Here is a 27174-nt window from a genome sequence, read left to right as displayed (position 1 = left end):
GTTTCAATCTCACCTTCTGAGATTCTTTTCTCCTGGATCTCCTCAGACACTCAAACTTCATCTTCCAAGCATACTTTCAGACCTTTGGCCATCTCAAGCAGAACACCAGTGTTCCAAAGGCCCCTGTAGTGAATCACCAGGTTGAGGCTGTCCTCTCAGATCTTCTGGCTTCTCTTTAGCCCACTTTGCTTCAAGTCTGCTCCCTGTAGCTCTCTCTTTAATTTGGAGCCTATTGCTCTGCTTTTTTCTCAACTTTATTTAACAGGATCTAATTCTGATCTCTGTTCTTGTCCTTTACCTGGGACCTTCTTCAGGGACTTGTTTGTGCCCCACTTCCTATATTGGGATCTTCTTCTTTATTTTGGAGCTTCTCCAAATCCCCCTTCCCTGTCCTGCTGAGTGGGACACTTTCTCTGCAATAGTGCTCTTTTTCAGGTCTCCTGACCTCTAGTTTTATGCTGCTTCATTCTCTTTCTTTTTCTGGCTAGTTTCCCGATCTAAACAAAATCACAAAATGAACTGTACATGTTTGCAGGGCCAGTTCCCATCTGAAGAATGTAAAAATGGATGAACTGTGCATCTGTAGTCCTTTTTGCAGATAGCGGATACAAGGATGTCCTGAGGCCACCTGGAAACTGTAGTTCTATAATTCTGATCCAAACCCAAGATAAGTAAGTATTCCTTTTCTTGGGGGTTTGCTACATTTTACTAAGGCATTTATTCGATTAGTCAACTTTATTTGTTATTAAATCCCTTAAAAACAACTAGATATTGGATTGTATAAAAAAATTGTGCATACCACTTTTAATATTGGTAGTGTGACATTAATGAGCTATGGTAACAATAATCAAGTTTACATTAACCGGTGATAAAATAATGATAGATTAAGTTGGTATATCTAGTGGCTAACCAGAGTTAGTTAAATCATTGGTCTTTAGACTGCAAGTTGTTTGCTATCTGTTGTAGTGTTACATTATTTGAAAGAGTTATGAACTATATTGTTATATACATGTATGTGTCCAAGATATCAGGGGCGGGATTTTCTGGCTGCGCTCACTCCGAAACCGGAAAATCCCGCCCAAGGTCAACAGGCCTTTCCATGGTCCGCCCTTTGCCTGCTCCGATTCCCGTGGCGGGTGGGACGTGAAACTTTACCCCCACATCTCTCATTATTGAAGTACAGCCTGTGTAGGGATCTAAAATTCTCATTCCACAGCACATGCGGGGATCTGAGAAATACATTTAATGACAGTTCCTGGATTTGTGTTCAAAAGCGGGATTATTTCAAACTTCTGCAAATCACAAGACATAACACAGTGACAGCAGGTGTCAGAGTAAAATCCAAGTGTTATAAAGGAAATAAATGCTGAATTAGATTGAGAAAAATCAAGTCAAGTTAGTGCCAGACACAGAGGACAATGAAATGGCTGTCACCACAGCAATAAATGTACAGCTCCAGCTCAGGGTGAACTGGGAGGCTAATGAAGTTGTAGAGACATTTGAGAAGTTTAAATTAAGTGCATATTGACATTCAGTGACTTTGGTGAAGAGGAAAGGGTCAGCTACATCCTTTTGTAGACAGAAAAACTTTTGATTTCTCAATATCTGGGAGCTGATTGAGGACAGCTGTGAAAAGCCAGGCAAATCTTTGGAGACATCTAGTACACACTTGCAGCCAGTGGGTGGAATCATCTCTGATATCAGCAAAGTTTGTTGTTGGGCAGGGTAAGCAGCGTTGAACCCGCCGGTGGCTTTTTCCCGTGCCATCCAGTGCCATGAGAGGATGAATGATCTCCTCCGTTCTGCCAGGATATGTCACTCTTCTCATCACTCTCAGCTTACACGCTCTCACACCCATCATAATTCCAAAGGGATCTCATTCAATGCCAGCGCAATGGGCACCACCATGGCTAACTCTCTCTCACACAACTTCATCTCCACTGCAGGTCATGTTCTCATCCTGTCCATGGCTCCACACACCACCACCAAAGGCCACGCATCCTCATCATCATTGCTGGCAGGTGTCCTGCTTAAGGACAAACTGGCACATAACAAACGGAAGAGGGCATATCATGGTCATGCAGCATTGCACTCACACCTGACTGATGCCCATTGCCCCTACATTCCAGGAGGATAATGATGACTTGTGGTACAGGAAGTCCATAGATCCTCACAGAGCTTCTGTGAATGTCTGACTGCTCAATGGCTGATGGCAACTCACTTGAGTAGGCACAATAGTTTGACCCCAAGTATGTCATGCTGAACGGTCTCAGTTGCAACGGGGTACTGAACATTGTCACGTTTTTCCATTAGCCTTCCCTTGTCAACATCCCACCTCCGGAAGCCCTTTCAATTCCATGGAACCTTTAGTCCGTGATGACTCTCCCTCCTCCCCCACCACATAGGAACCCGTGCCCCACGTGTTTCCCTTTCCATTCCCCCTGTGCAGCCCATCCAAGAAGCCCATGCCCTAGCAGCAGAGGCATCCTGAAATATGCTGCTGTTTTCAGCCTTGCCTGTGAATTCCTTCTCCCTCCCACCTCCCCCTGCATTCACCGCTGTTCCCCACCACTCACCCCCTGTCATCCCTGGCTCAGGTTCAGATTGAAAACTGATGTGTATCTCTCCAGATGCACAGTCAAGTTTTCAGACCAGATTTTCTGGCACTTAGTGCACTGAAAATCTAGGGACATGGTTTACGCTGTCGCTCTGACAGTGTGGGGTGTGTAGAGCAGTGTCTGGCAGTGTAGAGCCGTCAAGGGTGGCTCCACAGAGATCAGGGTGCCATCTTTAAAGGGTGCCCCGGTCAGTGCTGGAATTAAACTCCTCCCACACCACCCACGGACCCAGGACCACCCCTTCCCAACACGCAAGTATCCAGGGCACTCTCTCCCCATCCCCACCCACAGCCATGACCTGGGCATCATGCCCCCCTCCATTCCGGGCTATACATTGCTCGTTACCCTTGGCAGGATCCCCTCAACTGATTCCCATTTTTATAAAGCTGTTGTATTTCATTGCAACTCCACAGAAGCTACAGGCTGATGGGTTTGAGGATATAACATACAACTGCATGAAATGTCTGGATGTGGCAGTTCCCAGAGCAAAGAACTTCACATAACCATTCAGATCAAGGAGTGAGTGAGAAATAAATCTGAAGCTGTAGCTTAATACTGGAGCACAGAGTGACACCGTCCCAGTCAGACTCTTCCAGAAGATCTTTCCTGAAAATGATCACACAAGGAAAGATGCTCTGAATTGAAGCAACATCATGCTAATGGAATACCCGGGAACTAAGGTTTGACAGCTAGGAACAACGCAAATCAGAGGGAGACACACTGGAAAAGATGTTGGGGACGATCCTCCCAGCCAGATGTGTTGCTCGAGTAGTGCAGTGGGCTGGGAGACACCAGCAGCGGCCGTTTTGCAGGATTCCTGCTGGGCGCACGGCCTCCGCGCGTCTCCCAGGCTAAGACTTTTGGCGTCATCAGCTCCGCGAGCTGATTATCATAATATATCATGGTAATTGACATTTCCATATGATTAGTGGGCCTGGGACGGAACTCTCCGGGCCCGCTAGTGTCTCCCCTGCTGCCAAGAGTTGTTCCCTCCAGCGGGGTTTACAACTGTTCCCCACTAATGGAGAACAGGCATCCGACCTTGCTGGAAGGAACAGAGCTCACTGAGGCCCCCCAAGAGGTCGGGGGTAAGGGGACGGGGTGCCCCTTGGGCAGTGCCAGCCTACCAGTGCCAGCCTGGCACCTAGGGAGTACTGGCGGGGAAAACTAGCCATGAGCAAAGGGGCACCTTGGCACTGCCCACTGGGCACCAGGCAGTGCCAAGTGGGTGGGGCCAGATGGGGACAGGGCCTGCTGTGAAGGAGCATATTGGCGGGGGGGGGGGGGGGGGGGGGGGGGGGGGTGGCGGTGAACGGTGGGGGGAGACCCGCTGCCACTCTGCAATCGGGATCGGTGGGAGTGAGAGCACCCGGGGCTGGCCATCCCCGTGGGGGCGGGTGTTTGTAGGGGCTCGCCTGTGATGCACAGAGTGTCAAGAGAATCTCTCTGGTAAGCATGCTAAACAAAAGGTGGGATTTACTCCCATTTTCCTGCATGTTGGGAACTTTGAATATTTTTGGGAGAATCCCAGCCGTCAACTGTATTCTCTACCTCACTGGGACGGATGGTCCTGCTATCCTAGGGTTGAGCAGTTGCAAAGAGCCGCAGTTGATCTCAGTAAACTGTGAGATGAAGGAGGCTGGTGCTGGAGATTGAAGGTAAGACACACATTGAAAACGACCCTCCGAGGTCTGGTCCAAATGTATCCAACGTTCTGATGAGATGGATGCATACTTTGTAAATTTTCAGTATTATATAGGGGAGGCAGTAGTGTACTGGTATTGTCACTGGAATCATATCGTATTGTATTGTCACTGCATCTTATATTATTCAAAAAGAGTTACAAAGATTGGGGGCCAATTTCCGGCTCCATTCAACACAGGCACAAATCCCATTATGGGTGGAAACTCTTGCGAGAGGACCATAACGAGATTTGAGATGGGGAGATTTCAGTTTGAGAGCTTGCCCTCCCCCCGTCGGCAAACCCATCGGGTTCACGCTTCACTGGTGTGAATGTGATTACCATTCATTTAAATATATTTAAATATGTCAAAATGGCTTAATGCCATATTTTCCGGGAATGTCATATGTTCCTGCTCGCCGGTGTGATGGAACACCAATGGGAATCACATCTAGTCTTCAAAAATAGAGACCAGAAATGGTGACCATACCAGGGCTTGAAAGCCAGTGTAGCTCCTCCCTGTGTGGTCAGGGGCAGGTTGGCACTGTCAGATTGGCATTGCCAAGGGGCAAGGCCAGAAGTTGATAGGGCCTATAGGCAACCTCATAGCAGGGGTTCGCTTCAAGTGGGTTTGGGGGCTCTGATGCCTCAATGCCAGAGATTTTGAGGGTGGGGGGTGGGGAGGCAAATACCTTGAAGACCCGATGCCAGTGATTGTGAGGGGGTCTTCAATGTGGATTTGAGATCGGGGTGCCCTTTAAAAATGGCGCCTCTATTTCTGTGGAGCTGGGCTTGCCAGCATCTTTAGACTCTGCCCCTCACAATGATGGTGCAAAACATGCCCCCCGTTATAATATTGCAAAGTGTGAGAAGATCTGGCCGGAAAAGCTGCCTGTTTCTCTGATGAGAAACACACCGGTTTTCAGTCAGAACCTGACACTTTGCCATTTTCTTGGAAAATTCTGCGTAAAATTATGATGCACACGTTAAGTATCCAGAATATCACATCACTCTCTACTGCACTCCAGTCTGTATACTGAACAATAATGTATCATTCTGCTGCACATGATGCGGTCTGAGAAATACATTCAATGTCAGCTCTCGCATTCATGTCAAAAAGAGTGACTATTGCAAACTTCTGAGAACCACAAGACATAACATTATCTTGTAAATGTATGGTCAAGAAGCCAGGCGTCTGGCTTTAAGTACACATGAGTTTTAATAATCAGAATCCCAGTTTTCCTGACACTTTCAATTCCACATTTGAGAAATAATCTGGAAATGCTGAAAAGGTAAAATTGGAGGTTGTAACTTTTGAAAAGGCCGTTGCTGAAGAAAATTTAAGTATATAAGGCCAGAAGGGCATACAGCCATTCGACTCGATCCATCACATAGGTTTTCCTTTAGGTTCCAAAGATAATTTCAATTTCCCTTTTGCTCATTGCCAAACCCATATTCGCTACTTTGAATCAGAGATTTTCTTAGAAAATACAAATTGCACAACATTCTGTACTACTGTGGATATGGAGACATGTACTGTTCACAACTTCAACCACCAGTCCATGTGAAATAACATTTTGGCCCTGCAGTTCATCAGGGCCACTCCACCAGTTTCGCAGGGTGGCAAATCACCCCTGTCTGCCTGGAGCTAAAGTTATAGGACCAAGGATAGGAACACCCGATGTCAGAGCACCACCCAACCGTGAAGGCGGGGTGGGGGGGGGGGGGGGGGGGGGGGGGGGGGGGAAGAACCAAGGATCTTCTGAAGCCAAAGAAGTGCTGCCAATTGCCTTTCAGTTTCTCTCCTAATATGTGGAAATTTTATAGTTTTCTCCTGGGAGCTTCTGGATTATGTCTTTATTCCTTCAATGCTGTTCAGGCCAGCATCCAACAGCTGTAACCTCTGCTGGGTTATTTTAAGGGCAGAATGAGTGACATTTCACAAGGAACTGTAGCAACACTCCACATAACCTTTTTCTTGCCGGAGAGGAGGAAGGGAGAAGAGATATATATAATACACCCCCACTGGAATTTAGAAGGTCAGTATATACAGGGTAGAATCCTCATGGAACTTCTGAGGGGGGGAATTTAATGACCTGTGTAGGCTTGATGGGCCGAGTGGCCTAATTCTGCTCCTATGTCTTATGGTCTTATAAGGCAGGAGAATGGGGATGAGAAAATATCAGCCATGATTGAATGGCGGAGCAAACTCGATGGGCCGAGTGGCCTAATTCTGCCCCTATGTCTTACGGTCTCCCTGGGGGTGGAGCCAGCATTGGAAAGAGGGCAGCCACCCCCGTCCTTGCTGTTGATCTCTGTAACATCTCTTCCCTCTGAACCCCACCCCTCTTGCGCCATCACTCAGTCATGGCCTGGGTCTTGGGTTGGATTAGTATTGACAGCAATCACCGCCTCCATAGTGCAGCTGCCATTCAATAGAGCTGCCAGCCTCTAATTGGCCAGCAGCTCTCAGTGGGCATGACTACCTCTTTGTTCCCAGAGAAAGCCTGCAGTTGGCCTGTCAAGTTGGGGACAGTTACAGAACAAAGAGATCGAGGGGTACATGTTCATAGCTCCTTGAAAGGTGGATAGAGTGGTGAAGAAGGCATTCGGCATTCTTGGTTTCATCAGTCAGAACTCCTGAATACAGGAGTTGGGACGTTTTGTTGAAGTTGTACAAGACATTGGTAAGGCCACACTTGGAATACTGCGTGCAGTTCTGGTCACCCTATTATAGAAAGGACATTATTAAACTAGAAAGAGTGCAGAAAAGATTTACTAGGATGCTACCGGGACTTGATGGTTTGAGTTATAAGGAGAGGCTGGATAGACTGGGACTTTTTTCTCTGGGGCGTAGGAGGCTAAGGGGTGATCTTATAGAGGTCTATAAAATAATGAGGGGCATAGATCATTTAGATAGTCAATATCTTTTCCCAAAGGTAGGGGAGTCTAAAACTAGACGGCATAGGTTTAAGGTGAGAGGGGAGAGATACAAAAGCGTCCAGAGGGGCAATTTTTCACACAGAGGGTGGCGAGTGTCTGGAATAAGCTGCCAGAGGTAGTAGTAGAGATGGGTACAATTTTGTCTTTTAAAAAGCATTTAGTTACATGGGTACGATGCGTATAGAGGGATATGGGCCAAATGCAGGCAATTGGGATTAGTTTAGGGGTTTAAAAAAAAGGGCGGCATGGACAAGTTAGGCCGAAGGGCCTGTTTGCATGCTGTAAACCTTTATGACTCTATAAGTGATTGAATGGCATTTAATTCAGTGGCCTTCCCTAAAATGGCCAGGTGGGACTCTTGCCGTCTCTCCAGCGAGTGGGTGAGACTCTCATCACCTCCATTAAATATTGCCTATTATTTTCACCCACCCCCCAGCCAACTGCGTGCCACCTTCTCCAAAAGGCAAATCTTTCTGGTGTTCACATATCTTTCCACAAGATTACATTTGTTGCAAATATGGTTGTATATTTCTTTATTTTATGCTTTAAATTAGATGTATGGAAGCAGAAATATAAAGACCCAGAAATTGCTTGAAACATAATGGTGAGCTCATGGCACCTGCCTTTATTATTGCATATAAAACCCAGCAATTGATAGCAAAGGGAGTGTACACCATGAGTTCAGATTCACCACAAACCACTGGATGATTTGCTCTGTCATTAGCCCAAACAAAGCCGAAAAAATTACTATCTTGGCACAAGCATTCACATTGTGAGGGCTTTAAAATCAGTGACTGGGGGACGAAAACGTAATGTCAATGTCACTGGGCTAGTAATCCAGAAACCAATCCTAAAGCTCTGTGAATATGGGTTCAAATCCTACCATGGCAACTGGTGGAATTTAAACTTAATTAATAAAAGTTGCTCTCAGTAATGATGACCATGAAGCTATCATCAATTGTTGTAAAAGCCCACTTGGTTCACTAATGTTCTTTATGGAAGAAAATCTCCCATCCTTACATGTGGTTGACACTTAACTGCTCTCTGAAATAGCCTAGCAAGCCATTCAGTTCAAGGGCAATGAGGGATGGGCAATAAATGGCCTTGCCAGTAAAGTGTGAAGGAATATATTTTTTTAAATAGTTCTGACATGCCACTCAATCTTGAAGGCCTGGAATGGGAACAATGCAACTGTGAAGTCTCATTCCTCAACAATGTAATATAAGCAGGCATCAAAAATTTGAGTCACCGCTGGATTTTAGTTTGGAGGCACATTGCGTCCAGGGCTGCTGTTTGGAGATTGTCAAAAAACCACCTTTAAGTCTTTTTCTTAAAGAACAAAGAACAAAGAACAGTACAGCACAGGAAACAGGCCCTTCGGCCCTCCAAGCCTGTGCCGTTCCTTGGTCCAACTAGACCAATCGTTTGTATCCCTCCATTCCCAGGCTGCTCATGTGACTATCCAGGTAAGTCTTAAACGATGTCAGCGTGCCTGCCTCCACCACCCTACTTGGCAGCGCATTCCAGGCCCCCACCACCCTCTGTGTAAAAAACATCCCTCTAATATCTGCGTTATACTTCGCCCCTCTCACCTTGAGCCCGTGACCCCTCGTGAACGTCACTTCTGATCTGGGAAAAAGCTTCCCACCGTTCACCCTATTTATCCCCTTCATAATCTTGTACACCTCTATTAGATCTCCCCTCATTCTCCGTCTTTCCAGGGAGAACAACCCCAGTTTACCTTAAAGACTTAAGAAAAGTTGTAGCCAGCCTTATGAGACTTGTTGGGTGGAAAATTCGACAGAACAAAGCAGAGTGCGGGTGTGGGGGCCATTGTAGCAGGACTGTACGATCATCAGGGTGGGGTTCTGTGTGAGGTGGGGGGGGCTGCAAGAATCTGAATGTGGTCAACAATGTAATATGTTGGGCATTACTCAGTAGCATAACTTATTAAGGTATTCGGTCTTAGGTAGCTGTTAGAAACTGTATACATAGGTACAGTAAAGGTCCAAGCGAGAAGCTGTCACCATGCATGCTTCTACACACAGCTCCGTCCATTATTACATTAGTCCCATGTTTATCCTTTATGCACCAAATGCTTAAACTACAGTCAGGGATGACTGAAGGTGGACAAGAGTCTGATGGTGTGGAGGAAGGGAACCCGATTTGGTGGGGGTGGGGTGTTGATGGGGTGTTGGTGGAGTGCGCAGACAAATAATAGGTGTGGGTTTTCTTTTTGAGTATATTGTTAAGCATGATGTGGAGATGCCAGTGTTGGACTGGGATGGGCACAATAAGAAGTCTCACAACACCAGGTTAAAGTCCAACAGCTGAGTAGCTTGATGAAGGAGCAGTGCTCCGAAAGCTCGTGATTCCAAATAAACCTGTTGGACTTTAACCTGGTGTTGTGAGACTCATTTGTTAAGCATGGAAGAAACATTCCTGCTCCTCCTGGCCCACAAGCAATGCTGTAAGGGTTCATGGAATAAGCATCAGCTCTTTCAAAGTGCTCTCCAGTTAGCCCGAGCCTCTCCTCTTTGCTCTTTCCCCAAATTGCTGCAATTCTTCTCTTCTTTAGGTATTTATTTAATTCACTTTTGAAGACAATTATTGAATATGTATCCACTACCCTATCAGACAATACAATTCAATTATACGCTTGATATTTTTGTGTTTACTAACTCAGCAAGCCTAGATATTCAATCAATAGAATTCAGCAAGATAGCATATAACCCAGTTGTTTTAAAATATCAACAAATGCCAATCTTAATTCCAATTAATATTTAATTGTGGCTGCTCCAGGAGCGAAGCCCATTTCTTGAACATGCTGTAGGATGGCACAATGCCACAGTGGTGAGCACTGCTGCCTCACAGAGCCAGGGACCCGGGTTCAGTTCCTGGCTTGGATCACTGTCTGAATGGAGTCTGCACGTTCTCCCCATGTCTGTGTGGGTTTCCTCCGGGTGCCTCTGGTTTCTTCCCACAGTCCAAAAGACGTGCTGGTTAGGTGCATTGGCCATGCTAAATTCTCCCTCAGTGTAGCCGAACGGGTGCCGGAGTGCGGTGACTTGGGGATTTTCACAGTAACTTCATTGCAGTGTTAATGTAAGCCTACTTGTGACACGAATAAATAAACTTTAAAAACTTTAACTGTCTGTGTGGAGTTTGTACATTCTCCCTGTGTCTGCACAGGTTTCCTCTGGGTGCTTCAGTTTCCTCCCACAGTCCAAAGATATGCGGGTAAGGTTGATTGGCCATGTTAAAATTGCCCCTTAGTGTCAGGGTGACTGGCAGGGTAAAAACGTGATGTTCCAGGGATAGTGTGTGGGTGAAATTGTTGTTGGTGCAGGCTCGATGGGTCAAATGGCCTCATTCTGCACTGTGGGGATTCAATGATTCCAGGGATTCAATGTAGCTGTTACTGTTGACAAAAAATTCGAATGACTACTTACGTTGAAATGATATTTCTTTGTGCACTATTTTAAGAAAGGTATTATTTTAAATGAGTTATATGGCTCTGTTACAATATTAGATAAATATTTTGCAAGTACAGCAACTGCTCATTCAATATTATGACTATTAGTAGTTTCCAGCCTTAAATGTTTAGTCAAACTTATTTAAATCATGATTTCACTGCACTTATTCAATGCACGAATCGACTAACTAAAAGAAAGAACTTGCATTTATGTAGCACCTTCCACAACCTCAGGATTTCCTATGGCACATTATAGCCAATTAATTACTTGAGGTGCAGTCAACTGTCCTATTGCAGAGACACACAGGTTCTTTGTGCACAGTGCCACAGGATCTTTTACATTCAGATATTTAGGTTAACATCGGATCCAAAGGAGACAAATGTTTCCTCTGTCAAGTTTAATATTGATGCAGGCAGATAATTCAATAATCTAACAGTCCTTGAGAATATTTCCACATACATTAATCTTAACCTTGAAAAAGATCTCAATATCTGAATAAAATTATGGGACATTTATTAGTATTAGTAAAGAAGTACCAAGCAAAAAAATACCAACTGTATTTTGCTCAAGATCTCAATGTTTTGTCCTCCACTTCTATTGTTGAAGTAAGTACTTATAAGTCTAATTATCATGAAGTGCATCATTTTCAAGTTAATAAAAGTTCAGGTTAGTTGCTTGAGTTGGCCAATTAGGCTTGAAAGTTTGGATCTATTGGAGAGTAAATTGACCAGAGTTTATGGTTTCCAGGGCTCATTATAATCTTTTATTTTGGATATTTAAGAATATTAGGAAACAATTTGGAAGATGACAGTGAGGAAGCAGCGATGGCCTTTTCTTTTGTCTTCTCCTGATGTTTAGGCTTTATATACACAAGCCCTGATGCTCTAATGTTCTTCTTCCAATGCAATCATTGTCCTCAGCACCTGCTTCTGTTGAGGGTAGACAAGTGCAAGAATTCTCAATTGTCCTCCTGACAATTCTCTGTTTATGGTACATGACTTTCCAAAGCTGATGCTGAGAATATGGCGCTCAATGAATATTCCTCTATCTGTTGACAGATTTATAGGAGAAATCAATTTGTTGGGTTCGAACATAACAAAATCACAATACATTTAAGTTCTCAAGGTGCATTCAGATTTTGTAGCTACTTATATCTGATTGACATTCAATTAATAAGGCAGATTGCGTACAACATTGTGCTAAATAAACTACTTGCTACAGTGCCCTATAAGTTTTGAGTTTCAAGTTATGCAGTTTATTTACCTTTTTCTGGAATCAGAGAATATAGAAAATTTACTGTCATTGTGTCAGAAAAGGTTGGAGATGGGATTAAACTTGCTATGAAGAGGATTAATGGCACTCACATTAAAGTAAACTATGGCTAAAATAATTTATGACTGACCTGTCTACTGGCCTCTTCTTTGAAGGTTGTGATGACATCCCGACACACCACAAACCACCAAATCAGGAAGCAGGGGTGATCCTGAGTTCTGAGATGACATTGTCTGGAAATACTCTGTCTTCGCTTTCCTTGCAGTTTCCTATGAATAAGCCACTAGTTCTCATGCCTGCGGACGGCATCTGACAGAACCTTGTTAGTCCTCTTGATCTGGAAAGTGACATTCGCTTTAGAGGCCATCACCTCCCAGTTCCTCTTCCTCACTGTTCACTGAGGCAATTTATAGTGTTTTAAATAAATTTCATCTTACAATTCAGAATCTCATTTGTCAGAATAAACAGTTTGTGCTTTATTGAATTTTCATTTGTAGTGATAAGCAAAGTTTTGCTCTACTTCCTGTGTCATTTTCTTCCTTTTGTGAAGCATTTTGCGTTTAATATGAATTCAAACAAATCTATGGCATACTTCAGAATAAAAATAAATCAATTGCTTGAGGGATACAACCAGGCAGCAACAAAATATGTTTCTCCAAAACCAGGGTGGAAAGTAACATTTGAGTCATAAAAAATCAAAGGCAAAAGCACTTTCTTTTGTTTATGCGTTAAGCTTTTTGTTTATACCATTTTGTCAAAAATTTCTGAAAACTTAAATAGATTTGTGCTATTGGGGACAATTTCAAATTCTTAAAAATGTGAAATTCATCCCCAACCTACCATACTAGCCTCTTATATTCTACTAATCAGATTAACAGCATTTCTACTACTTAGGTAATACAATCATTACCACATTTTTTTAGTGTTGTGGAAAGGGGTGGCACAGTGGTTCACACTGCTGCCTCACAGCGCCAGGGACCCAGGTTTGATTCTCGAGTTGGGTCACTGTCTGTGCGGAGTTTGCACATTCTCCCTCCATGGGTTTCCTCCAGGTGCTCTGATTTCCTCGCACAGTCCGAAAGACGTGCTGGTTAGGTGAATTGGCCATGCTAAATTCTCCCTCAGTGTACCCAAACAGGTGCCAGAGTGTGGCAACTGGGGGAGTTTCATAGTAACTTCATTGCAGTGTTAATGTAAGCCTAGTTGTGACACTAATAAATAAACTTAAGAGTTGTCAACTTTTTGTTAGAAAATGTCTGGAAGATGCATGTAACAGCCTAATGCCAGTTATGAAGAGCATATTTAGATAAATGTGAAGGAAAGCTAGTATTCACAGTATATACGTATATTCAAAAATAATCTGAAACAAAGACCTGCATTTATTTATATAGTGCTTTCACGCGCTCAGGACATCCCAAAGCAGTTTACAGTCAATGAAGTACCTTTGGGATGTAACTACTGTTGTAAACATGGAAGTCAATTTGCACACAGCAAATCCCACAAACAGTAATATAGTCATGGCTAGGTGATCTGCTTTTGTGAAGTTGATTGAGGGATAAATATCGAACAAAACATCAGGGAAAACCCGCTTGCTCTTCTTTGATATAATGAGATAATGAGATCTTTTACATTTGCCCAAGCAAGTAGATGAGGCCTTTGTTTAAGATCCCATCCAAAAGACAGCACCAATGACAGTTCAGCGCTCCCACAGTAATGCAATAATATGCTTTGATGACTGTGCAAAAGTCCTGGGCTGTGACTTGAACATGGTTCGAGATTCAGAGATGCAGAGCGAGTGCTGCCAACTTGGCCTCAGTTGGCATTCCATTAAAAAATCTAGGCTTAGGGTACAACTGGAAAAAATGCCACTAATGATTTCTGAAAGTAAAAGTTACTACAAATGTTTATTTAATCCCAAATAAATAATCTTGATACAGAACATGTTCATGATTCACCATAAAGTATGGCAGAAGGCTAAAAATCTTTCAGTTCTTGAGAACTCAAAGAAGTAAAAATGTTGTTGAGAATAATAACTCAAATGCCCATGACCACTCATGCTCAATGTACAAAATAACATAGTAATATCTTTCTTCTTTTAAAGAAGAAAGAAATCCTGTCTGATGAAAAACAATTATAACAATGAGTCAACCATTTGCAAAAGGCAAAATGTAAGGAAAATCATCTTGCCTTATTATGTAACAAATTCAATTGTATCGGCATAAATAGTTCAATATTATGTTCTGGAGGTATTGGCTGGCCTCATGGGTTAGAATCTTTTCAACACCCATCATAAAATTACCTTTTTTATAATTTGACATTAACTTCAGCTTCAAGTGTTCAGCTTCGAGGCGGCACGGTGGCACAGTGGTTAGCACTTGTGCCTCACAGCACCAGGGACCTGGGTTCGATTCCCGGCTTGGGTCGCTGTCTTTGTGGAGTTTGCACGTTCTCCCTGTATCTGTATGGGTTTCCCCCCACTGTCCAAAGATGTGCGGATTAGGTGGATTGGCCATGCTAAATTGCCCCTTTGTGTCAGGGGGACTAGCTAGGGTAAATGCATGGTGTTGTGGGGATAGGGCCTGGGTGCGTTTGTGGTCGGTGCAGACTCGATGGGCCGAATATCCTCCTTCTGCACTGTAGGATTCTATGATTAATTCAGAGAAGCTTATAGGACTGGTATCATCCGCAAAATGAAAATGGTACCTTTGTTCAATTTGCTGAAGTTAAAGGACATCGCATACTGTGCTCCATCAAACCTACATAACCACAGAACATGCGGCTGTGTGCAAAGGTGGTCGGCATAGGACCTGAATCTGCCCCGGTGATGCACCCCAATAATGCTCTCAATTTTCAAGCATGGGGTTCATTACTTTTTCATGTGGGAGGGAGTTGGAGGGAGTTGGAAGCTGGAGGGGAGGTTAGGCTCCTGATGGGGAGCCCATCTGAAACACGTGAGGGAGCGCGTGTATGAACAGGAGTTGGAAAAATGGAGATAGGCCATGGAAAGTCTTGGAGAGCTATCACAGAATCACATGTCAGGTGTTCTCTATGCTGCTGTTATATTAAAAAAAACTAAAATTGAAGGGGAAGAATGTTGGACCTTATTGCACCCTGTAAGGGGAATCAGAAAGGCTTGGGACCAAAAGATCATCAGATTGGGGTAGATAAGATCAGAGTTGATGGGATACAGAAAAAGTTATAAAGCAGCTGAAGTATACTGCTTGCATAGAGGTATATATAAATTAGAGAATTTAGACATGTATTTTTGAAAACATATTTTGTATTAAAAGCCTATATCTTTGTTAACAATGTAATGCTCGTAGGTAAGTAAAAAGAACCACATACTTTAAAAAACAATACTGCTGCTGAGCAAAAAAACCCAATTCTTATCAGTAGTCTCCAGTTGGCCTGATGAATGGGATACACATTTAACCAAGGACACTGGGTAAGGGGGTCTGGGAAACATCAGGAGATGTGAGTAGGACCCTCAAAGCGCCAGGGACCCAGGTTCGATTCCCGCCTTGGGTCACTGTCTGTGTGGACGCTCTCCCTGTGTCTCCGGGTGCTCTGGTTTCCTCCCAGTCTGAAAGACGTGCTGGTTAGGTGCATTGACCCGAACAGGCGCCAAAATGTGGCGACTCGGGGAATTTCACAGTAACTTCATTGCAGTGTTAATGTAAGCCTACTTGTGACTAATAAATAAACTTTACTTTTAAAAAAAAAACTTTTAAGGTGCATGAGCTGATCACGCAGTCCCATGTTGCCCAGAAGTAGGTGTCATTGGCCAAGGTATATAATTTATACTTATTATGATTGGCTCTTATCAAACTGGGGTGGGCAAATAGCTTTCAAAAATTGTGTAATTGCAGAGCTAAGAGTAATGTAATTTCAGAGTTGATTTGGAACTGCTCCAAATCGCTCTCCCTCGTACATTGACCAAACTTGGAAAATAAAGAACGTCTTTTACCAGAGTACTGCTTCCGTGAGGTTTGTGTTAGCTGAACCATAATTAAAAGGGGAAATCCCCCAATCTGCCCCAGTAATGCACCCCAATGATACTCTCAATTTTCAAGCATGGGGTTCATTACTTTTTCACATGGGAGGGAGGTGGAGGGAGTTGGAGGAAGTTGGAAGGTGGAGGGGAGGTCAGGCTCCTGGATGGGGAGTCCATCTGAAACAGAGAGAGGAGTTGGAAGAATGGAGGTAGGCCATGGAAGGTCTTGGAGATCTATCACAGATTCGTACGGCAGGTGTTCTCTCTTGTAACAAAACAAAAATCAAGGGGAAGAATGTTGGACCTTGTTGCACCCTTTCTGGGAGGGGCAATAAATTGGAGAAGCACAATCTTCCATTTTCGATCTCCCACAGATCCATTGTGCTTGACAAATTGGAGTTTGGCACCTTTCAAATGTTTAAGGTTCTCCATTTAATTCAACCTAAGGGCTGTGAAACCCTTGAGTGGTAGTGGCACTGGAGATGATGCTAAGCAAGCCTGACGCTCTCCAAGTGCCATTCCTGTCTGGCATACAGTGTTTGGTAGGACATTTGTGGTAGGCATCACTGAGTGTGGCAAAAGTCTCCTTACCTACTGGCTCATTTGATGCTCTTTTTAACTCCAGGTTGATTAAATACATTTCTTTGCCACTCATCAAGAACATTTGAACAGCTGCAAGAGGGGCCTAGCACTAGTGTTATTTAAAGGGCCCATCACCCAGCTTGTAGGTAAGAATAACTTCTACCATTGCATCCTTACAGGGGAGGGCAGAGGATTTGATGACGAGTTCACACAAAGCCTACAACAGATATGGTGGGGGCCGCAACTGCAGTGTCTCTCAGTCATGAAGGAGCACAGGCAATGGAGGAGAGAATTTCTTCGTGACATCCTCTGCTAAATTGGAACTGGATGTTTCATGTTCAAAACAGCGACAGCAGGCTGTCTGATCACTAATGCACCAAGAAGCTCAATATGCATCTCAACTAGCCTTCTCCTGAAAGGCGCCCCATCAAGGCTTTCATCTGAACAGCAGAACTTGTCTGCAATCTCACCCTCCAGTGAACTGGCAAAAGAATGATAGTTTTCCCTGGTCTGGCTGCAGCCCACTCATGCCTGGTCACTCAATATATGTGAACCTCTATTCTACACCAACCTCTACACTATATGCCATATATATCTGAACTGGAGGCTGAAAGTGTCAGATTAAATGACAGGGCCTCTGCGTCAGTGCGGTGTTGTTTTTCTCTCTCCTTTTTCTGGGGCTCCTATGGTTGGGCAGGCAGCAGCTCCTGGGTGTTCTGAAAGCAGAAACTCAGAAACGGGAAGGTTGGAGTGGTGGATTTTCTGGCCCACTATAGGTGGGTAAAGTCACAGGTGGACTGGGAAAATTTGGAGAGCCATCAAAAGTCATAGCAAATGCCTTTTGGAAGTCCATATATACATCAACCACATCACCCCTATCAGCCCTCTCTGTTACCTCATTTAAAAACTCAGTCAAGTTAGTTAAACACAATTTGCCTTTAGCAAAATCCCTATCATCAACATTCTGGAGGTCATCATTTATCAGAAATACTGTGGCCGTAAGAGCAGCTTAGAGGCTGGGTATTCCATGGCATGTAACTCAGCTCCTGGCTTCCCAAAACCATTCCACCATCTACAAGGTGGAGTTCGAGTGTGTCATGAAAGATCCTCCACTTGCGTGGATGAGTGCAGCTCCAGAAACACTCAAGAAGTTCAATACCATCCAGATCAAAGTGGCCTGCTTGATAGCTTTCTTTAAAAATGTCAATTGTTAACATTTGAAGAAATTAGAAATGAAGAACACTTCAATATAGAGGCTCTTAATTCACAGTCCTATCCAAAGTCAAAGAAAGTTTTTTATAAAGCATATTTCAATTTTAACTTTTTGAGTTATTATAATGTAATTTGACTACACTTATGGGTGACTACTGCTGTCATACTGCTTTTTCCAAGTAATACCACCTCCCTCCATGCTGATTTGGATGACCATTGCAAAAGTTAATTGCTGAACTATACCTGGAATTGTGTACCCAATATCGTGAACGATGTGGGATGAGTACAAGATAGTTAATTGCCCTGGCTGTTGCCTTTCTGTGCTTTAAAGAATTTTCCAGGACAGCATCACCATGGCGACACTGCTCAAAGTCCACTTTCCATGGCCCCACTAATATGCTGCAATATCCCATCTTCCCACCACAACTCATACACTGCAATGCTACCACTCCAAAGGCGAGGTGTAATTACTGGATGAAAGAATTGCATCGACAAGTTATGGTTTAAATGTGGGCACAGAAATTTACCATTAAGTGTGAAAATAAGGACATAGTGTATGACTTTAAAGTGTGGACAGAATTGCTCCTCCTACACATTGGATGGAATTTTCCCATCCCACCCACTATGGGAATTGTAGCGGGCGGGACACGGACCATGCAAAGGTCTGTTGACCTCAGGCGGGGTCTTCCGGCCTTGGGGCCGAGTGTGGCCGGAAAATTCCACCCATCATTCCATCTATTTCCTATCCTCTAGCCTTGCTTGCTTCGCCTGAAGGCTACAGCTTCTTTTGACACTCTGAAGCAGATTTTGACTTTGAACAATAGTGTAAAATGGTGGATGGTGCATCAATGTTCCATTTACATCTCTCCCAACTTTTATTTCTATTAAAAATAAATGAAAGTAAAAATTGGGAGAGATGTGAGGTTGAAAGTTCCTCTATCACTTTTTCTACGCGAGTTGCACAAAGTCAGAGTCTATTCCTTCGTGTCTAATGTCAAAAGAAGTTAGCTATCCTTTAAGAAAGGCAGAATACATCACCAGCTCTTTAATAAAGACTTCCAGAAGCCTTTCACCTTTGGATGTGAAACTGCTGCAAATAGATGGGACCTCTATTAAACATAAATATAGCTTTATAAGCCATTGCCATATTTATTCATTTGTAACTACCTAATAAAAATCAGACTCAACTATTTTAAGTACTGTAAAATACTGATTTAACAGATAACAGTTCATGAAATTCATCCAATGAAAAGATTTCACATACAAAATCAAATGTAGCCCTTACAGTGACCCCAATAACTAGTTTAGCAGACCTACAGTCTTGTTTACTGATTGGTCTTGAAGGGATGTTTTTAACAAGAAAAAGCTGCTTGCTTCCCACTGAATGTCAAAACATAGCAACCAGACCAGACCACCCATGTACCAAAAATACCAAACTATTGTAAAATGCGCCATATCTCAGAAAATAAATCTCCATTAAAGTCACGCAGTCCGTCCAAGATTTTAAGGTGGTTTCAAGGGATATTTTTGAGAAAAAGAAGCTGTGTGTTCCACTCTGCAGCAGAAGCAAAGCCAGGCCACCCACGGATGGAAATAGCCAAATATGGAGAAAAGTGCTATTTTTCCCTCAAGTACGGTTTTCTTTCAGGCTGAAATCTACCTCAATGTAGATTCATTAGGGAATATATTATACACACAAATGACATTTTGTAAGAATAGTTCACAAATATTCATAGCTGGAAAATGTTGATCCCCCCCCTCGCTGATTCCCCCCCTCTTGATGATCCCCCTCGCCACCTCCCCTTCGCAGATACCCCCTCATTTCTAAAAGCAGAGGATTTTATCAGGTTTATTTTGCTTCATTTGATTAGTATTGATATTTTTTAAATGAGGAAGACTCAGGGTGGAAGCGGAGTTTTAATAATGGACTCGTTTCTGATTGAAATGGTGACTATGTTAAAAGCAGAGCTCTAGTGACATAGCACACAGCATGAAATAAGTCCCATGATTGTGATGGTGGGGGAGAGCGTTAGTTAGCTCAGTTGGCTAGCGTGTGGTTCAGAACAATGCCAACAACGCACACTCGATTCTGGCTGATATAGATTTAGGATTTGCATTCTCACCCTAATTCTGAGAGTGGAAGGCCATGGAAAACCGCCACTGACAAAAACTGCCTATAAAGGGGCTCATTCAGGATGAATTATGGATTAAGTGTTTATACTGTACTCAGTTACATGGAAGGGTTAGACTGATTTCTGTTCTGACTTCCTGCCAAGTAAAATGGTGAAACAATTCACTGCAGTTTTGGGCAGTATTCATCTGTTGAAGGAATTCAGTAAATGATGACAGTGCCCAACGCTGCTGTAACTCAGCAAGTGTGATAGGTGTGAGTATGGACCAGCATGAAGTGTTTGCTGGGCGAAGATAACAGAAGAATATACAGTCAATGGATTGAACTGAGAAGTGCTAACACGTGGAATAGATGTGAGTTGGAGATGCCGGCATTGGACTGTGATGGGCAGAGTAAGAAGTCTCACAACACCAGGTTAAAGTCCAACAGGTTTATTTGGAATCACAAGCTTTCGGAGGGCTGTTTCTTCATCAGGTGAGTGGAGGTTAGTTCACAAGCACGGCCTATATAGGCAAAGACGCAATTGCAAAATGATTACAGATTGGGATCTGAAGAATGGTTGGAATGCGAGTCATTACAGATAATCAAGGTACAGGTACAAACAGTGTGCTTGGAGAGAGGGACGATCACAGGTAAAAGAGATGTGACTTGTCTCAAGCTAGGACAGTTTGTAGGATTTTGCAAATCCAGGCAGTATGGTGGGGGTTACAAGTAGTGTGACATGAACCCAAGATCCTGGTTGAGGCCGTCCTCATGCATATGGAACTTGGCTATCATTGACTTCTATTGGAATAGAAGTTTTGAAAAGTTTTCAGATACAGGATAATAATGGCTCTCTGCAGAATGCCAAAAGAGATAGAGAGAAGAGTTGTGTGTTTTATTATGGAAGTTTGAAGCCTAGGATGAAAGCAGGAAATAAACAAACGTACAGAGCAGTGATGATTTACGGGGTAGGGATTTGAGGGAGGGAAGAGGAAATGAATGCTGCCGTGATGAAGAACTAGGAGCGGAGAATAGACCAGAGAAACAAAATGGCAGGGGGAAAGAATAAGAAGAAAAATGACGACTCAGGACCTGAATGCGAATGTGAATGGGCACAGAAAGGTTTTTGCATTATGTAGGCATGGCAGAGATTAAGCAAGGCATGCTGTGATCATAAACAGAAAATAGTGTGTTACAGTGTGAAACAGTCCCAAGTTAAAGTCTAAGGTTCAGGAGTCATGAAGGGATAACACCCACTTCCTGACCTGGTGAGTCAGCTTGGAGCAGCCACCAGCCAAAGTTCTGGTTCAGAGTCAGTAGCAAACAAGGTGGAGCCAGAAGCTGTTGCAGGTTTTGAGTGTTAACTGAGGGGCAGATGGAAGCTATCAAGTGGATTCAGAGCTGAATATGTGCATAATGTTAACCAGGAAATGATGACAGTTGATTCAAAGGTCTAGCAGATGTGCACAGTGACCTCAGGTGTGGCAGAACTGTCATCAGATCCAGTGCAAAGCAAAAAGGGAGGTGCAGTGCAAAGGACTGGAACACAGGGATTCAGAGCAGTGAAGATTGGGAGATCCATTGAAGTATAAAGTTAAGGGATCCATTGAAGTATAAAGTTAAAATATTAGAAGAATAGTTTTCAGAATTTGAGCTCCTTGAATGAAACCAGCCTACCAATAGCACCCATTGGAAATTCAGACACAGGATTTTCTGACCATTTGATGACATTCACTATTGAGAACAAAGTTAGGAAATTAGCCCTTAGATTTATAAATAACTGGGACTACTTGGAGATGCAGAAGTTTGGTACAGGAATTTTAGACAGTATTTCAACCAGGTAGGTAGACCAGTTACTGACATAGAAAATTGCCCAAAGCACTTCATTTTTAATATGAATATATGGAATCCAGCTAAACTCTAGAGATGACTGGACTGCAAAGGGAAGTACTTACAAATCAAAGCCTTAGAAAAATGAACTAAATCACGGGGAGCAGGGGCTGTGGCTGGTTATTCCATGAGGTTTTCATCGGATATCATTGTCGATCCCTGGAGACAGGTAAATGTGGGCAGATTAGCGGGGGGGTCACAGGGATGGGATCACCAATGGAAGGAGTCAGGCAGGTGAGGTTGAATGCAAGACCTGGGGGCAGGTGGCTCTTATCAGACATCACCCTTCCCATTAAAGTCCCCATTGAGAAGACACTGGCCAATCCGAGAGGGTTTGTTGATTGACCTTCAGGAGGCACACAGGATCAGTGCAAGTTTAGGAGAATTCTTGAGCCACTGCCAAATCCCAGTGGGTTCAGTGATTATATCCGATAAATGGCTCATTAATGAGCCTAATTAGCCAAACGGGACCGTTCCATGCATCAGCACATTCTCACCGCTGACTAAATGGGTGTCGGTTTTCTAACTGGCGGGCCTGGACCACATGGCCTCCCCCACAATCGCCCACCATCTAGCCCAATCCAACAGGTCCCATTAAATACTGGCCACTAAACCAGGCTTGAAAATGTATTTGCTAAAAGCAGAGCATGTTTCAATCGGATTAACCAAGATGTGGCATGGTGGCATAGTGTTTAGCACTGTTGCCTCACAGCGCCAGGGACCCGGGTTCGATTCCCAGCCTTGGGTCACTGTCTGTGCGGAGTCTGTACGTTCTCCCCGTGTCTGCGTGGGTTTCCTCCGGGTGCTCCGGTTTCCTCCCACAGTCCAAAGATGTGCAGGTTAGGTGGATTGACCATGCTAAATTGCCTCTCAGTGTCAGGGGGACTAGCTAGGGTAAATGCATGGGGTTATGGGGATAGGGCCTGGGTGGGATTGTGGTCGGTGCAGACTCGATGGGCTGAATGGCCTCCTTCTGCACTGTAGGATTCTAAAAAAAAGCCAAGACATGTAACAGGGAGATTAAAATACCAGAGTCTACAGAAGGAACAGGCAAAGTAACAGGAGAGATAACATGTACAGAAAGAATAATAGAGGAATAAATATGGATTACCATTGAGGATAATAAAGGGAAGAAGATTGTTGTTACAGATGTGCGAAACAGGAGGAAAGGATAAACAGGGAAATGTTTTCACAAAGGGAGATCTGTACGTAAAGAATATATTATCGTGGGGGTCTTAAATTTGCCAGATGTCAATGAGAAAACAGCAGAGGAAAATCGAAATATTCAGAAACAGTGGAACAGATAGAAATGAATTGGGATTGTTCTATTCGTCAGGGGTTGTGGGGAGTTTAATAAGATTGATCCAGTGGGAGCTGCTGAATGTTACAAAGGATTGAAATTCTGAAGTAGGACGTGGCAGCTTTTGCCCTGGTGCAGTCCAACTTACGGCATGGAATGCGGACCTTTTGAGAAGTTCCTTCATTTACATACTGTTGGTGGGTGGGCCCGCTGCTTGCAAATTATATTCTGGGAATGTGGTCATCAAGATTCCTTGGGCCGAAAATGAAACATGTAGCTCCTTAAATAAGCATCTGCGTTTCACATTGGTTGCAACTTGTCTAATTTTGATCTTTTTCGATGTTTACTCTGCTGGGATGAGCCAGGATTCTGCCTATTCCCAGGAGATGGTAGCATTTGCTACCAAATAAACCTGTTGGACTTTAACCTGGTGTTGTTAAACTTCTTACTGTGCATTCCCAGGAGAGGCAGAGACAGGTCAATGTACTGAGTGTGCCCTGCCGGTCACTCTGAAAATATTTCCAGCCAGACATTGTATCATTTCTGGATTTGAGGGTCACCCAGCTCAGCAATCTGCAAACAGAGCGACTCAGGAAAAAGCACATTAATGCAGTTTCTGCAATGGAATGCCAAAGAAATGTAACATTTCTGAAGAAGTTTGCCAAGATAGAGGACTGTGTTGTTATCTTCCAACAGTGTACTTAAATGGTACATCTACAACACACAGACTTATGCCTCAGCCAACAACGCACTCATATTGGATGATTCCTTAATTTTTTGCTCGAAAACTAGTACTTAAACACACAAATTTAAGAACAAAGAAAATTATAGCACAGGAACAGGCCCTTCGGCCCTCCAAGCCTGCACCAACCATGCTGCCCGAATTAACTAAAATCCCCTACCCTTCCGGGGAAAAGAAATGATGCATGATGCACCTCTCATTTTTCCTGTAAAGATCTTATTGCTCACATGGATAGGACTGTGGACACATTCTCAAAGCTTTTTGATTTTATTTATTATTGTCACATGTATTGGGATACAGTGAAAAGTATTGTTTCTTGCGTGCTATACAGACAAGCATACCATTCATAGAGTACACAGGGGAGAAGGAAAGGAGAGGGTGCAGAATGTAGTGTTACAGTCATAGCTAGAATGTAGAGAAAGATCAGCTTAATATAAGGTGGGTCCATTCAAAAGTCTGGTGGCAGCAGGGAAGAGGGTGTTCTTGAGTCGATTGGTGCGTAATCTCAGACTTCTATACTTTTTCTTGCATGCTTCTTTTTAAGAAGCCTCAGTGGGCCAGTGTTATGAGGGAATAGGATGTATTGAACCAATATCTTGCAGGCAAAGACTGTTACATTAAAAGCACTGAAAACTATATGAGGTTCCACAAATCTGAAGCCAGGGAGATGCTGCAAATTCATTGCGAAATAATGTGCTGTCACTCTGTGGCAGGTGACAACACACAATCTTCTTTTTCCTCAAGGAATAAGTTGTGCACTCAGGCATTCTACCAATTAGGTAACTTATCCAGCGCTGCTACATTCAACCAGAAGTTTTTTGTTATTTGTTCTTGGATTGCAACAATACCAAAGCTGCATGTTATTGCCTGCCACCTTTGACCCAGGATGATAATAGTGGAACTTCTCTACAAACTGCTGCAATCCTGTGCTGATGCTGCTCCCAGATTACTGTTCTGTAGGGAATTCCAGATTTTGACCTGACAATGTCGAAAAAAAAAGACTTTGGGCAGAATTTCCTGAAGAAATGCCAAAGGGCGGAATTTTACCGGCACGCCCGCCCCGATTCCGGGGACGGGTGAGGCTCGGAAAACTCAGGCGGATGTGACGGTAAACGTCCGCCCAAAGTGACATTTATGGCGTGAAAATCGGTACGGTGGTGCGATCTGGATTCCAATTTTTAGGTACTTCGCAAAAGGATTTCAGCAAGTTCAAGACGCGCCGTACCTGAGGAGTCATCTGAGTTCTTCAATGAAGGGGGGCGGCATTCATAACTCCACAGCACCTGCTGTCATTCAAACCAGGAGGAGAGCAGCGATGAAAGCAACTCCTCGATTCACAGTGGGGCCCCCTCACCCGTATGCTGGATGCCATAGAGGAGAGGCGGGCAACAATATAACCCAGGGCTGGCAGGAGACCCTCAAACAAGGTGACACATCCTATCTGGGAGACAGTCGCAGCACTGGTCAGTGGCAGCAGCCTGCATGAGACGACAGGGGTGCAATGCCGCAAGAAGATGAATGACCGACTCCATTCTAAGGAGTCGAACAACACCAGGTTAAAGTCCAACAGGTTTATTTGGTAGCAAACGCCACTAGCTTTTGGAGCGCTGCTCCTTCGTCAGGTGAGTGGGAGATCTGCTCATAAACAGCAAACAGGGTATATAAAGACACAAACTCAATTTACAGAATAATGAATAATGATTGGAATGCGAGTCTTTACAGCTAATCAAGTCTTAAAGGTACAGACGATGTGAGTGGAGAGAGCATTAAGCACAGGTTAAAGAGATGTGTATTGTCTCCAGGCAGGACAGCCAGTGAGATTTTGCAAGTCCAGGCAAGTTGTGGGGGTCATTATTCTGAAGAGAGGTGAAAAGATGAATGTTCTCATCAGCCTTTGGGTGCTGCCTCACTTCCTGCTTTCTTTTCTGTCAATGCTTCATCTCTATATCTGCTCGAACCTTCACAGGATTGCTCAACAAATGGAGTGCCAGGAGCTAGAGGCTCCTGGTTATTACCAGCTATGGTTGTTTGCTGGTATTGATTATCTGCTGTTTTCTCCCTTAAGAAGAATGTATCGAGTTTGACAACTTGCCACTTGCCATTATTTGGAGTGAAACTCAGCAGTCAGTTAGCATCCCAGAATGGAGCAATAACAGATGTAGGAACAGTGCAGCTACATATTGTGGGATGCTTTCACTGCTTCCACTTATATTGGGCTGTGCACAAAGGTACATTTGTAAGGCAAGGGTGTGGATATTTAGGCATCACTGACACATTTCTGTTAAGTTGTATATGGTGACAGAATTAGGGTAAGGTCATTGCAAATGTAAAACTTGATTCTCAGTCTATATTGTTACAGTGTGACTCCTTTGCTTTGGTTATGCTGTGGAACAACTTCAAGCACTGCATTATCCAGAGGCGGTGAGTGAAGATGACAAAGATTGCCAAAATCAAACCCTTCCTCTGTACTTGGACTATTCCTTGGACTAGCCTCCTCCTCCTCCCCTGCCCAATGTCAAATAACTGCTGCATCCTTAACATTATTTAGGAAAGGAATGAAATGTAGAGCCTGCTCCTTTAAGCTCCTGCAGCAGTGCACTCCCCCAGAAACCGGTTCCCAATAGCAAATGCCAACTCCACTGGCAGCAGCTCGATATCAGACTGATTCAAATCTCAGCACCTACAATGTAGCCAGCTAGGAATGCTGGGTCAGTTAACCTCTGCTCCAAAAATGTCAGTGAGAAAAATACAATTGCATTTTCTTCCTGAGATGAAAAGGATGGGTTAATAGCTTGTACAGAAAGAAGTCTGTCCAATATTCGTTCTCCTTTAAATGTATTAATCTTCCATTGCTCGGGCAGCTAAATGAACTTCAGTCTCATGGAATGAATAAACGTATGCGGTAGCTCCATCTTCTCACATACACCTTTGGTTATGTTGAGTCACATAGATTCCTGAAGTTGCCCTTTCATGCATTTTCAATACTTTGCTCTCAGACTTCCTCATGTCCAACCAGTCAAACTAATAATCAATACATTCAATATCAACTAATAGACAAGAGACAGCAGAAATATTTCCCGGAATTCACTGGTGCTCTTCCATCTCTTCAGATAAAACAATCTTTTGGTATCTTTATTCAAGCTGTTTTTTTAAGCTTATCTGAGGAGTTAGACTCTACTCCCTCTAGTGTTGATTTTTATTCAGTCTACGTAGAAGGGCTAAACTACTTTCAGTTACCATAATATGAAGCGACATCCAGATGTCAACGTGCAGTCCATAATTGCAACTAGCAATTAGTTTTCAAGCAAAATGGGATGCATGAAGTAAGGGTGTGAGTGGCAGGGGGCTGAG

General features: G+C 43.6%; 1 protein-coding gene across 1 annotated transcript in view; it reads right to left on the bottom strand.

Annotated features, from left to right (window-relative positions):
- Nucleotides 1–27174, bottom strand: part of LOC144493997 (cytosolic 5'-nucleotidase 1A-like) — a 59354-nt gene that overhangs the window by 5104 nt on the left and 27076 nt on the right. Inside the window, exon 6 of the mRNA XM_078213571.1 lies at nucleotides 12219–12286. Within this exon, the coding sequence (XP_078069697.1) occupies nucleotides 12219–12286 (68 nt within the window). The remainder of the gene's footprint in view (nucleotides 1–12218; nucleotides 12287–27174) is intronic.

Source organism: Mustelus asterias, chromosome 5 (genome assembly GCF_964213995.1).
Source record: "Mustelus asterias chromosome 5, sMusAst1.hap1.1, whole genome shotgun sequence".
Classification (NCBI taxonomy): Eukaryota; Metazoa; Chordata; class Chondrichthyes; order Carcharhiniformes; family Triakidae; genus Mustelus; species Mustelus asterias.
This window is presented reverse-complemented; position numbering and strand designations above follow the sequence as displayed.